The following is a 12670-nucleotide window of genomic DNA, read 5'->3' as shown; positions in this document are numbered from 1 at the left end:
TTTCTTTTTGTACTCAACTTTCCATAGTACACTTCATAATTAGCCTCTGTATATGATCCCACTGGCAGAAATAGCAGTTGAGAAACACAATGGATCCAAACATCCAACCTTGCTAGGACTGAAAGAAAAATCAAATAAAAACACCACAAGTTACATGTTACTGGACTGAAGTAAATGATTAAAGCGTTCCTCTCAAAGCAATCAGGCTAGAAATGGAAGGCGCCCGCAAATAAGCTCGGTGAACAAAAGGCAGAGAGAGGAAAGGGTGAGTCAAGGCGTTACCTCCTGCCAGCTAATTGATGACTTTGACGCTTAAAGGAGACGGCGGTATAAGTCACTGGCAAAGAAAAAAACATAGAATAAAGCAGAAAAACTTTAACCACCTTTTGTCTCTCTTTGACCATCTCCGACTGCCAGTGGAATTGCCTTAAGGTTTTTTTTACGTCGACAAAGTGTTGCTTGGCTTAGCAACAGCCCATTTTGAGTATCCAAAAGTACACAAAGCAGCATCCTTTGTAGGAATTTGTTTTAATCAGGGGGTTCAACAAAAACTTGTATAATTCAAGACAATCTCATTACTCAGATATGATATCGTAACTCAAGAAAAAAGGCAACAGAACAACCCAACATTGACGAAATACGGATGATTTACCTCCCATATTGATCTTACAGAGGAAAGAAAGAAAAGGTATTATTAGCTTTAGTGAAAAGCTTCTGTAGGTTAAAGCCAAGGCAAATTGACAGGGACGTCTTTGTGCTTTATCTCCAGCAAACAGCTACGTGATTGATCCCCAACGCTCTTTGTTTTCCCTCTCCCACAGTTTAACTTTGTCGGCAAACTTCTCGGGCCACGTGGAAACTCGTTAAAGAGGGTACAGGAGGACACCCTCACAAAGATGTCCATTCTGGGAAAAGGCTCCATGCGGGATAAAGACAAGGTAACGCAACTCTTTTTCTTTACCTTTCCGGCATAACCCATTTGTGTCAGAATAAAATGGAGAATGAGGTCAGCGGGCACGCCAATTTAAAATAGAATGAATCTTCTTTCTTTTGTTTTTTTAACTTAAACAGATCATTAAAAATTGGTCCAATATTGTCATGTTGCTCAGTTAAGTGAAGGACAAAATAACACATGGTAACATTCATGTATGAGCAACCTCGTTAAAATTGGTGGTTTAAAATCGTCTTGCATTTCCTGCCCGACTGGGACAAATCAGTCATTTAAAGGGATTGAGAAGGTACCTGCTCATTGGATTCAAATGGGGTCATTGGAATTCATACGCAGTCTTTCACGCAAAACACGTTGTGGATTATTATATTGTTTCAACTGTCAAAGACCAGGAGAAAGACTGCTCAGGTATTTCACAGAAAGGCAAAATATCAGACAAATTCATTTTCCCAAAGGCTATTTATCAATGATTATGTAGGTGTCTACCCCAGAGGATATAAATGACTCCGGCGGCGATTCAGAAGGCGCGGGATTGATTGCAGACTTTGTTAGCCAGGGATAAATCGAATCGGCTAGGCTCATCGCCCTGCCTGTGATTTGTCGGGCGCAATAATTCTTGTTATCATACAGCGCATTCTTTTTGATTAGGGTGATCAATAGTCTCAGGCGGTCCAGAAGAGATCCGTCACGGAGATATGCTGACCCGAGCACCCGCACTTGTCTGCGCGTGGTTACGGTGCGATTTAGGAGCAGGCATAACGGCATCCCTCTTTTATTAATAGCTGGGGTTGCTCTTATCTTCCGCACTTTGGTGACATTTCTGGTGTTGAGTTGAGCAGAATCTGTTGTCATCTTTTTTTTCACGGCTCGGTATTCCGATGCAAATATTTACACCTAAAGCCCCAAAAGACAGAAACTTCTGTGCACAAGGAAAACGGAGTTCCTCGAAAAGCATCCACCCTAGCACGGGTAGAACACGTGACCCCTGCATCGCGAGGCGGCCGTGCTAACGAGTTATTTCAACGTGTCAGCTCATTATATTTCTCTTTTTGTGTGTGGTGCCTTCAAGCTTCACACTGGGTCGGGAAAATTTCCACTCTGTGAAAGATGGAAATGTCTTTGCTCTAGTCACGAATCAGTTGGTGTGTTGGCTACGGGGATAAAATTGTACGTGTTTCTTCGAGACACTGTAAAGCGCCGGGATAATTGCTCTAATATTTGCCGCACCGGTGTTGACAATAACGTCAGTGTGGAGGGGTTGAAAGGCACCGAGCTGTCGGCATCCGAGTCATCCGGCCTCGTTACGGCACCTCAGCTGTCCTGCCGCTGTCAGGTCGGAATGATGTAGAGGCGTCTGTGCTGTGCGACCCCCTCTTGTTAACGCCGTAATTAACTCATCCATTTTCCTCCCTGGGACTTTCTCACAATCCTCACGTAAGCCATAAAATTAATTTACTATGCTTGGCTTACAGAGAGAGCCCAGTGTGATTGAATTCTTGTTTTAATTGTCAGGGTGAATCTTTTTTTTAATGTCTTTTGGTTTGAACTTTTTGAAATAACGGCATGATGTAAAAATCAGAACACGTGTATGAGATCAACTGTGGCGAGAAAATGAAAGATAAATATGGCGAGGACAGTCAGGCAGTGAGTATCATTATTTCTGTTGGACAGATGAAGAAAATATGATAAAATGGATAGTGAAATAGTGCAAAGCTCCAAAAATGAGAGAAATGTTCATTTTTAACTTTAAATAAAGAGAAAAAAAGGTTAAATTACTATCATTACAGTACAATATATGCTTATGACTTTTTGAGATAGAAAATGTAGCTAGTACATTTTTTTCCATATTTTATTTTAATCATAGTCAATTGTCATCTATATTTACCTCATTTTCTGTGTTCAGTTGCGGCCAATAATCTTCATTTTTGTGCATCCCTACTCCAAAAGTTTCAACAAAAAAAAAAATCACCTGTCTGATTTTAACACGGTTCATTCTTGTTTAAAATCAAAAAGGCAGAAATTGTTTCCTCATAAATGTCCTGGACATGATTGCTTACCTGATGGTGATCCGGCAAACTATATAATCACCCCCTCCAAGTCTTTTCTTTAATATTTCATTTGATTTCAATGGATTTAGCTGATTTATTCCATTCCCCGAAGCCCCGTCTGTTGAAGCTCTAGCGTCCCCCCCGCGTCCTTCCAGGGTGAACCGCTATTTCTAAGAAGATTTGTCGCTGGGCAAAATGAAAAGGGAAGATAGCGCCAATAGATATGAGAAACAGACAGCTGTAATCTGTCGCTTTGGGCTGCTTAGCTGCGTGTCGGACGCCGCTGGATCACGGATGCTTCTTATCGGCGCTGATAGTGTGACCTCCGTCCTTCGGAAAACGTCTCCATGCAGATGGGGCCTTCGTGCAAGTGGACTATCGCAAACCGTGTAAGATTTCCCTTAGATCAGGGGTAGGGAAACTATGGCTCTGGAGGCACATGTGGCTCTTGTGATGGGTGCCTATGGCTCTCTGTTAACCTGTAAAGTATGGAAACGGCTGCACCAATAGGAGTGTCACGTTGGCATTGTGGTGCCAACATTACATCTAGTGCCGATTTAATATATATTTTTTCCATAAATGCATCCTCTTATTGATCCTTATTGATTAGCAACAGCGTATCAATGTTGTCAAAATAATTCAGAGACTTTTATTACTTTAAAAGTGGTGTAATGGCGACAAAAAATGCACACATTTTCATGTTTTTTTCATTTTCATTTTTTTTAACTTTTAAATGGTATGGCTCTCAAAGATTAGCATTTACAAACATGAATTCCGATCCCTGCCTTAGATGTACTAACTTATCGGGAGCATTTATGGATGAAATGTTTTCATAAGATTCCCCTGAGCAGTTATCTCTTCTCTCACCCTTGCTTCTTATTTTTGAATCCACATGACTCATGCTATCATTAGAGTGAGTCATCGTTTTGAGACTATAATGATCGTTTTTTTCCCAGCTTTTTTTAACGCAAATATCCCAACACATGAAAAGGAAAAACATGGCTAGATTCATGCACTCTTGAAATCGGTGGCTCCCTAAAAGCCCAGATTTATAGCGGAAATTACCATATCATTAACATACCACAGGCACTTTTAAAAGAAGGTTATTTATAATTAGATGACATCAGAGACCGAGTTTGGTGCTGAGGAGGGAAAAGGGAAGTCGGGACTACTGGAAAGCCTCGCTGGATAACAATTTTAGTGGGAAAGTGGGACGCTGAACCTGTTGTTTCTTTGTCTGATGTTATCGCAGACATTTGGGGCTTTGGCTGTCCTATTTTCTGACATCAACATTATCCTGGCCTGCTTCTGTCGCGGCCTAAGCGGTCCACAAGCACACCGCTGTTTACATGCTAACTCGGTGCAGCTGCTCTACTTGTGCGGTTTCTCGGGTGCGATTCTTTTTTAATGTCTGCCTAAACCCATTTTAAAAACTTCAACATGGAACTTGAGTGGTGACAGATGATCAAAAATTAAGTTGCGCAGGGATTAAAGCTCATTTAATTCCTCCTGCCAAGCCATGTTTCTTATCGAGTCGGTGAAAACGGGATGAGAGCAAAAGTGACGGGAAACAGAGGCGGATGCGCCACTTGGACTGAAGAGTTGATCGATGCGTGAATTGCTTTACGAGGTTCTGGCTAGTTTCTTCAAAGAAATGGAATGTTTAAGTTTAAAGAGAAGCAAACATGGATTTTCCAGGGTCAGAAGCACCGCATATATTTCAAATATAGCTAGTATTCATTCACACTTAAACATCTGTCAAAATGAAGAAAAATAGTGACCTTACTTAACAATGTGACATGAAAACAACAGTTTTTTAATCAATGCAAGTGTTAACATGGAGAAGGCCTTGATTAACGTCATTGATAAACAAACCGCTTCGATATCGAGCGTCTTCTGTGACAAGATAAAAGCCCAAATATCTTTAAAGCTGCACTTTCACCAGATCCCCCAAGACGTTTCCTTCCAGCAAAGCATCTTCCTCTTGCCATAATGAGAAATGTGGGCCAATCACGCAAGCTGACAGCAAACTGGCATCCCATTTAGCCCATACTTTTGTCCTGACAGGAAGAAGAGCTGCGGCAGAGCGGCGAGGCCAAATACCAGCACTTGAACGAAGACCTGCACGTTCTCATCGAGGTGTTCGCCCCGCCAGCCGAGGCCTACGCGAGGATGGGGCACGCCTTGGAGGAAATCAAGAAGTTTCTCATCCCAGTAAGTCAACCACACAAATCCTCACACACTCGCCTCTCAATGGAAGAACGGCCTGGTTTCAAACCCGAGCATCTGCGCACATACACTGAATGGCGATGATCTCACAACATATCCTCTTAGGTAGCGCCTCGCTGCACCAAGTTTATTTACACTCCCGACATTTATTATAGATGATCTGCGCAATGCTCTCAGCTATCCTGATTTCCATCTCATTAATTATCCGTAGAGCCATCCCAACGCTACCAACAGGAAAACAGCACCCCTTCTCAAGGGGTACCCTTTTCCCCCCAGTTCCCATGGAACACTGACACACAAGTCCAAAAAAATAAAAATCATAACATATTCCAGTGGAGTGATAGTCTATTTTCATGCCAGGGGTGTCAAACTTGGGTTGGTTCAAGGGCCGCATTAACGTCGACTCCTTTTCATGAGGGCCAGACAATTTTAGATCTAATAGATTTTTTTTTTAAATTTGGATTAAAAGAACTGGATCAAAAGCCCTAGATAGTCAGTTTTTATAGATCTAAAACAATGTTTATTTGAGCTTTTTTTTCTTAGTATGAGAAAATTTCTTTTAATCATCTTTTTCATTTCAAATGGAAACAAAATGTATTTTTTAATTATGTTCAAAATTAAAGTGGAAAACGGAAAATATCTATATATTTATTTTTAGATTTTACAAAATGCTTTGTGAACTAAAAACCGAAAAGAAAAAAATTGCAATGATTGATTTTAAAAAGGGGAAAATCAGGAAATGTACTGTACATCTATACTCTTCATTTGAATTTGATCCTAAAACAGAAAGTCGGCACTCATGATTTACTTTCTCGGGCCACACAAAATGATGCAGTGGGCCAGATTTGGCCCCCGGGCCGCCACTTTGACACCTATGATGTACACTAAACTAAAAAAAGTATACCATACCTGTCAACTTATACGTTGTTCCCATATTTGATACATTTTTTGATCCATTCGAATTGTTAACACCTTTGTATGGGATTTTTTGAAGTATGTTTTTTTGTCACAGTTTTTTTGTCCACTTTGGAGAAAATTTTCAACTTTTAAGACACATAAATAAGCCACATGAAAAAGTGCAACAAACTATATGTATACCCCGGGGTGTCTAAAGTTATCTAAAGTCCCTCTATGCAGCCCAAAATAATTAACTTTATCAACAAAAATACTCAATATAACAATGAATATCGTACTCACAAATCAGGTGAAGCTGGGGCAAACAAAACTTACTTAACTTTAGACAATTGGTGCCTTCTAGAGCAAGTAAGGACTTCACTGTCTTAGCACCTGCATGCCAGACAGTCAAACCCAGGAATGAAAATAAGAGGGTTTAAATAAGGGCAGGATGTGGACCTTGATTGGAGGAGGGATGAGTGGGAAGTCGTCCCAGCTGTGTTGGCCTGGGCAGGGCTCTGCCACGGGGGTGGAGCTACAGCTCCAGGCACCTGCAGAACAAAACCAAATACAAAAACAACACAACCTACAACATAATGTATACCCAGGCTGCCCCTATTTGAGTAAAAATGAGCAACTAGCCGAGGTTGCCAGGTATGCGCACACATTAGATCAAGGGTGTCAGACTCGAGTTGGTTCGCGGGCCGCGTTAACGTCAACTCGATTTCATATGGGCCGGACCATTTTAGATATAATATTTAGATTTTTTTAAATTAATGGATTAAAACAACTGGATTAAAATCCCTGAATATTCATTTTTTTTATAGATCTAAAACAATGTTTATTTTAGCTTTTTTTAAATATATTTTTAGATTTTACAAAATGATTTTTGAACTAAAAACACAGAAAAAATTGATTAAAAATTACGATTATTGATTTAAAAGGGGGAAAATCAGGAAATTAAATATACATCTATACTCTTCATTTTAATTTGATCCTAAAACAGAAAGTCACCACTCATGATTTACTTTACCGGGCCATACAAAATGATGCAAAGGGCCAGATTTGGCCCCCGGGCCGCCACTTTGACACCAGTCTACCAGCATATGTGCATACTTATATAATATTTTTTGTGGTGCAGGATTACAACGATGAGATCAGACAGGCCCAGCTGCAGGAGCTCACGTACCTGAACGGTGGCTCGGAAGATGCCAAGGTACCAGCCGTGAGGGGCAAGTCAGCCACCCGTGCAAGAGGGACACCTGTTCCAGGAATTCCCAGGTAACCTGCATGTATGTGCGTGTATATGTGTGTGTGTTTTTTTGCACAGTCGACTTCGTTTACCGTTAAGAAGTTTCTGAGACAGCAATTTTCTGTAATTGGATGAAGCGTCGAATCCTCCTCGTAGGTTGCACTTTCACCTGCTGCGTTGTTATTAAAAGCTGCAGTGCACTCACCAATGTGAGTAGAACCACTTAAAAGATGATTGACCTTTTTTTTTCTTTTCGGTTTTATTCTTTTTTGTGACCAGTGATGGCATTTAAGCAGGTTTGGAAGATAATTTGCATTCAGAATGCCTAAAATGTCCTTTTGCAATCTAATTTTGGTTTTGTTATTATTGAAGTGGCCAAAATTTAAATGGTGAATCTTTATATGTCAACTCTTTCCTCTGATTGGCTGTTGCTGAATGGGTGTTTTGATTTAAAAGTGTTTATATAGCACAAAATGCGTCATTAAAGTCCCAGACTTTGTCTTATGAATCCGACTATAGTCAAAATGTAAACAGCATCTTAATGGACACACTCCAACCAGGTCAAAAATTTATTTTCTTACACGGAAATTTGAAAAATTGGGAATTTGATGGTATATTTTACTATTATTTTAATTTCATGCAGGCCTGAAAATTATCTGCAGTGGATAGCAAACTGAGAGTCATTATTGTTGCCCCTAAGAAGCCACTTCAAGAAAGAGTTCTTTGAAATATGTCAGCACAAATGCTTAATAATGTTTTTCCCCCTTTTTTTAAATACAAAATATTCACCCGTGGCATTCCTATCAGGACACTCAATCTCATACTAAAAGCACCTGCAGTTTTGCAATGAAAATATTAGCATAAAATCCTTTGCATACAAGCGATCTTCAGAGGAGCGCTTTCTTGTGTGGCATCCCTCTGAGCTTCCAGAGTTGCATCTCCTCTGAGAAATCACACAAAAATAAAAATACTGCTAGCCATCCCCAGATTTTTCAGCGCTTTGAAGCAGATCCCACAAAGCCGGAATTTGTTTATTTTTCCCCAGAAAACCCAAGCAACACATCTAATGTTAGATTCTACGATAACCAAAAACTCACAGGTTGCTCTGAAATGTGGTTTTAATTGGCTGAGTTTTACCTCAAGCTGTAATTAGCCCATAGGAAATACAGTAAATAAGGCGGAGGCTTTCAACGCCAGCCAATTTTTACCAAAGATGTTTTTTTTTTTTGCCTTAAATTCAGGGAGTGAGTAGTATTTGGGGACAAAAAAGAATGTTCAGGATAAGACTTATCCCTCGACCTGACGCTCCAACCTTCTGCGCATCGTCTTGTTCTCAGTTCTATCCAGTAAACATCCACCACTGTCCTTAATAGTCTGCGGAATGTGAGGTTTCAACAACGCGTAGCGCGCACGGAATTGAAAGTATAGAAAGCAAATGACCCTTGAAGCCACCTTTTGTGGGTTTTTGCCGTTGCTTCAAATCGGTTAACTGGGCTCAAAGAAAACGAAGCCGACACGGTAAAAGCTCTAACAACATTTTTAACAAACCGCAAGGTCGGCCTGCCTTTGAGTAAAATTCTACCATGGAAGCGGTGTTTTGTGTCTGTTTATTGAGATGACTATCTAGGTTTAAATCAATCAACTAAAAATATTTTATACTCGGATTTGCACTTTGTATTGGTACTCTATGTAATAATTTTTGCCAGGAGTCGAGGAGGAGTACCCCCATTACACGCAGCCATGCCAAGAGGAGCGGCACCCCGAGGAGCCCCGCCCAGCCGCACACCATCTGCAAGGGCTAGGGGGGTGCAACGAGCCAGGGGAGCCCCCCCAGCGAGTGGATACCGACCAGCTCCACCTATAGTCCAGGAGACGTATGACGAATACGTAAGTCACCTGACGGGACAAGAAAAATAGGAACTGGGTAGAATTACGGAGTATTACGGTCGACTTCCGATGTGACCGTGATGGCTAAAAATATAAATATACAATATAAATGCATTGATGGCTTTTGTGTCACGTGACACACGTGAGTGGCTTAATAGCTCCTGCATCCGCATCTTATATTCAAAAGCCGAGGTGGCTCGACTCGGGGTATTACGGCAGCCGCCCGTGCCTAAGCACATGTGACAGGTTTATTCAGCGGGTTGAAATTCAAATGTGTGGAGGTCGTGGAGAATGACTCCTGGACCAGCTGTTTCGCATCATTGTCACTGTTGTAAACTACATCCTCTCACGCCGGCACCTGCGAATCCAGTCTGGGATGGCGAGGGGGGACGAGTAAGCCTGGCATGTGCCAAATGATAAATCGAACCACATTCCAGCAAATAGAGGCTGAATGAGTCATGTTTATCAAACGTACACAGTCCAAGTAATCTCACCATGGTGCTGACAAACTCTCTTTTGTAGTCATCCTATATATATGGCTTCAACTGCTCTGCATCTGTTCCGTCTATTTCACTGCTGCAAAGGGTCACATGCTGGTCAGCGGGAGCAAAACGTTATGTTTTGATCTAAAATGCCTCCTAGTGTAGGCGTGCAATGTAATGGTGGTCTACATGGGTGTAATTGATGGGTGGGTGGCCCATCTCGGATGTACCGTTGCCCGGAGGTGAATCATAAGCAGTGGTGTCATTTCATTTCATCTTTTCTGTGGCGATTTCTGCAGGGATTTTATCGTTAATGGCCGGAGCTTCGAACGCAATCGCGGGGCAGGTGTGAATAAGCGTGTCATTCTGATGCAATTTGACCAAAATTGGATTTTAAAAAATGGGATAACTCGGTGAGAGAAAAAGAAAGTGTTTTATCTACTTTTATGTGAGACAAAGTTGTCGGTTTTCAAGGCCAATCATCTGATAGTCTAAGTATTAATAGTAATATGGGGCATGTAGTTTATGTATATGGTATCATTATTTTTTTTCCCTAATCAGTTTACCTGACAGTATGTTTAGAAATAATGTTTTGGTCACATTTTTTTTGCCAATTTCCCAAAAGGAAAGTCATGCTTTGAGGAGTCAGGCAACTTTGGCGTCTGTCGTGATTTTTTTCCTCACAATTTGTCGCAATAGTTCCAAGGCATGGCCTTGTTTTGTTGACAAATTTGTCATGACTCATTTTACACTTGGAATGAGATCACATTGATCCAAAAATTCTGACTGTGGACAAGAGTATTGAGTTTTGAAAAGGGGAAAATCTCAGTTTAATCATTGCATATTTCCCCAAAAACATGTGCTTATTGAAATATCGGGCCATTGAATGAATAATTGAATTTGCCAATCTTAAACACTAAATCTAGGCTGCATTGTCTTACAACGTGACAACATTTACTCCGTATTGAGTGCGGCAACTAGTCGAGTCAATGAACCGCCATTCCGCCACCCTTTGAAAAAAGAAAACAAGGTGAATTTGAAAATGAAGTCGAGCCTTGTCGCGTGGAGCATATCGATGGCGTCCTATCTGCCGCGGCGTTGTTGTGGAGCAGCTGCGATAGCGCCAGCGTTGCGCACAGAAGCGGGCCCTCTGTTCGTCTTTAGTGGCCTCTGAGGCCGGCCCTTATCTTTTAACAACACGCCTCTCAGCCGTCCTCTGGCATACAAATGAAAGAGTCACTTAGGGAGCGCTATCTACCTCCCCCTGCCCTCATCCAATAACACGTCCCACCACCACCACCACCGGCAGCAGCAGCCCACCCCTCCGCCCCCAACCATTCACTGTCACACTAATCCCGTCTCGTGTTCGGGGGCAGAGCGGCGTCGCGCCATTGTACTCGCCCAGATATTTGGAGTAAAGGGGCTATGCGATATCTCAATAGCTTCATTCGCCAAATTTCCTCCGTCTTATGTCAAACAATTTTCCACTTGTTTGATGCTGAGGAAAGAAGACAATGCAGTTTATCCGGCAAATTCAGCTCTCACTCGTTAAGGGGACGGGATGCTGATAAATGGCAATAATGATGTAAAAGGTTCAATTGGTTCTTAGTAAAACAGCTTTATAACATTTCTTTTCTTAAGTGTAGTCAAATCATTTGGTTTGAATGGTAAAAATTAGTTGACAGATTCATGTGCAAGACTATTTCATTTCATGTAAATGTTAATTTTTGTCCTTATTAAGCTCATACATGGAAAAGTTGTGTTTTTTTCAAGAAAAAAAGGTAAAAGATTATTTTGAACAAGTTCTATCCTGGTATTAAGATCATTTCTAACACATTTACCCCCCTAAAATGGAAAACTTGAACGGCACATGGCTTGTTTGTTGTAGCGTCTAATAATAGCATTCAATTCAATTCAATTTAAATTGTTGACACAGTGTCAAACTTCTAAACAGATTTTTAAAAAACGTTTTGAATCATGTCATCAAGATATTACTTTATTTCTATACATTTTCCCCTAAATGTTTCCATGGAAATTACAATGTAATTGATTGGTTGCTTGATTCAAGTCATTGAAGCTCTAATAAGGAATTTTGGCTCATTTTAAGAAAAATATTCCTCAAAATTTGAGTTTAAACTTTCTTTTTAAGATGAAACACACACATTTCTTTTGCTTATAATAAGTCTAAAGTTTTTTACAACTCAATAAAAGTGTCTATTTGTCTCAGTTCACCAAATATGTGAAATTTAACGATGCAATGACCGATAATTTCTGGTACATTTCAAGTGAAGTAGATGTTTTTTTTGCACTTTTCAACTTGAAACCGCCAGAGTGAAATTGTAAAGGATACACTCTGCAGACATTTTTGCATGATTTAGGCGACTGTTCCCATATGAGCGATGAAGCTTATCTGCCTCATATTTTTCAAGTTGAAAATCCTCCCCAAAATAGGTCACCTCCACACACTCCTGTTCGGAGAACTGTGTGTCTCGCGATGACCCACTTGAAATATGCATTGATTAAAATTTGCACAACCTGCTTCCCACTCACTTCACCTAAATGCACCTCAAAATAATTATTGCCTAAATGGTAAAACAAATTATACCATACTTCCCCAACTATAGGTCACATTTTTTTGCATAGTTAACCCGGGCCTGCAACTTATACTCGTATAAATTTTAAAAAAAAGTCTCACTTTAACCACAAACAGGTTGTGATGGGCTTTTAGGGCTTTAGTTAGCTAAAAAAAACTGTCAATATGCTACTTTAAAAGATGCCCATTTTGTCTGCTGGTCTCTATTTTACTATGAATTTAACGTAGAATGTTTGTTCTTGGTTTTTGATAATAAAAAAACTAATTCTGCCCCCCAAAAATGCAACTTTTTGTGCATTCTTTGGCAAGTAACCACACAAAAAAATCAGTTGTTTA

At 40.5% G+C, this 12670-nt stretch overlaps 1 protein-coding gene across 3 annotated transcripts in view; it reads left to right on the top strand.

Moving 5' to 3' along the window:
• Nucleotides 1-12670, top strand: part of khdrbs3 (KH domain containing, RNA binding, signal transduction associated 3) — a 53530-nt gene that overhangs the window by 26977 nt on the left and 13883 nt on the right. For all 3 annotated transcript variants that reach the window (XR_013297864.1, XM_077590768.1, XM_077590767.1), the window contains 4 exons: nucleotides 822-938; nucleotides 5065-5211; nucleotides 7262-7401; nucleotides 9079-9259. Coding sequence is in view for 2 of the 3 variants with exons in the window: in XM_077590768.1 (XP_077446894.1) it covers nucleotides 822-938; nucleotides 5065-5211; nucleotides 7262-7401; nucleotides 9079-9259 (585 nt within the window). In the remaining variant the exon portion in view is untranslated. The remainder of the gene's footprint in view (nucleotides 1-821; nucleotides 939-5064; nucleotides 5212-7261; nucleotides 7402-9078; nucleotides 9260-12670) is intronic.

Source organism: Stigmatopora argus, chromosome 21, assembly GCF_051989625.1.
Source record: "Stigmatopora argus isolate UIUO_Sarg chromosome 21, RoL_Sarg_1.0, whole genome shotgun sequence".
Lineage (NCBI taxonomy): Eukaryota > Metazoa > Chordata > Actinopteri > Syngnathiformes > Syngnathidae > Stigmatopora > Stigmatopora argus.
This window is presented reverse-complemented; position numbering and strand designations above follow the sequence as displayed.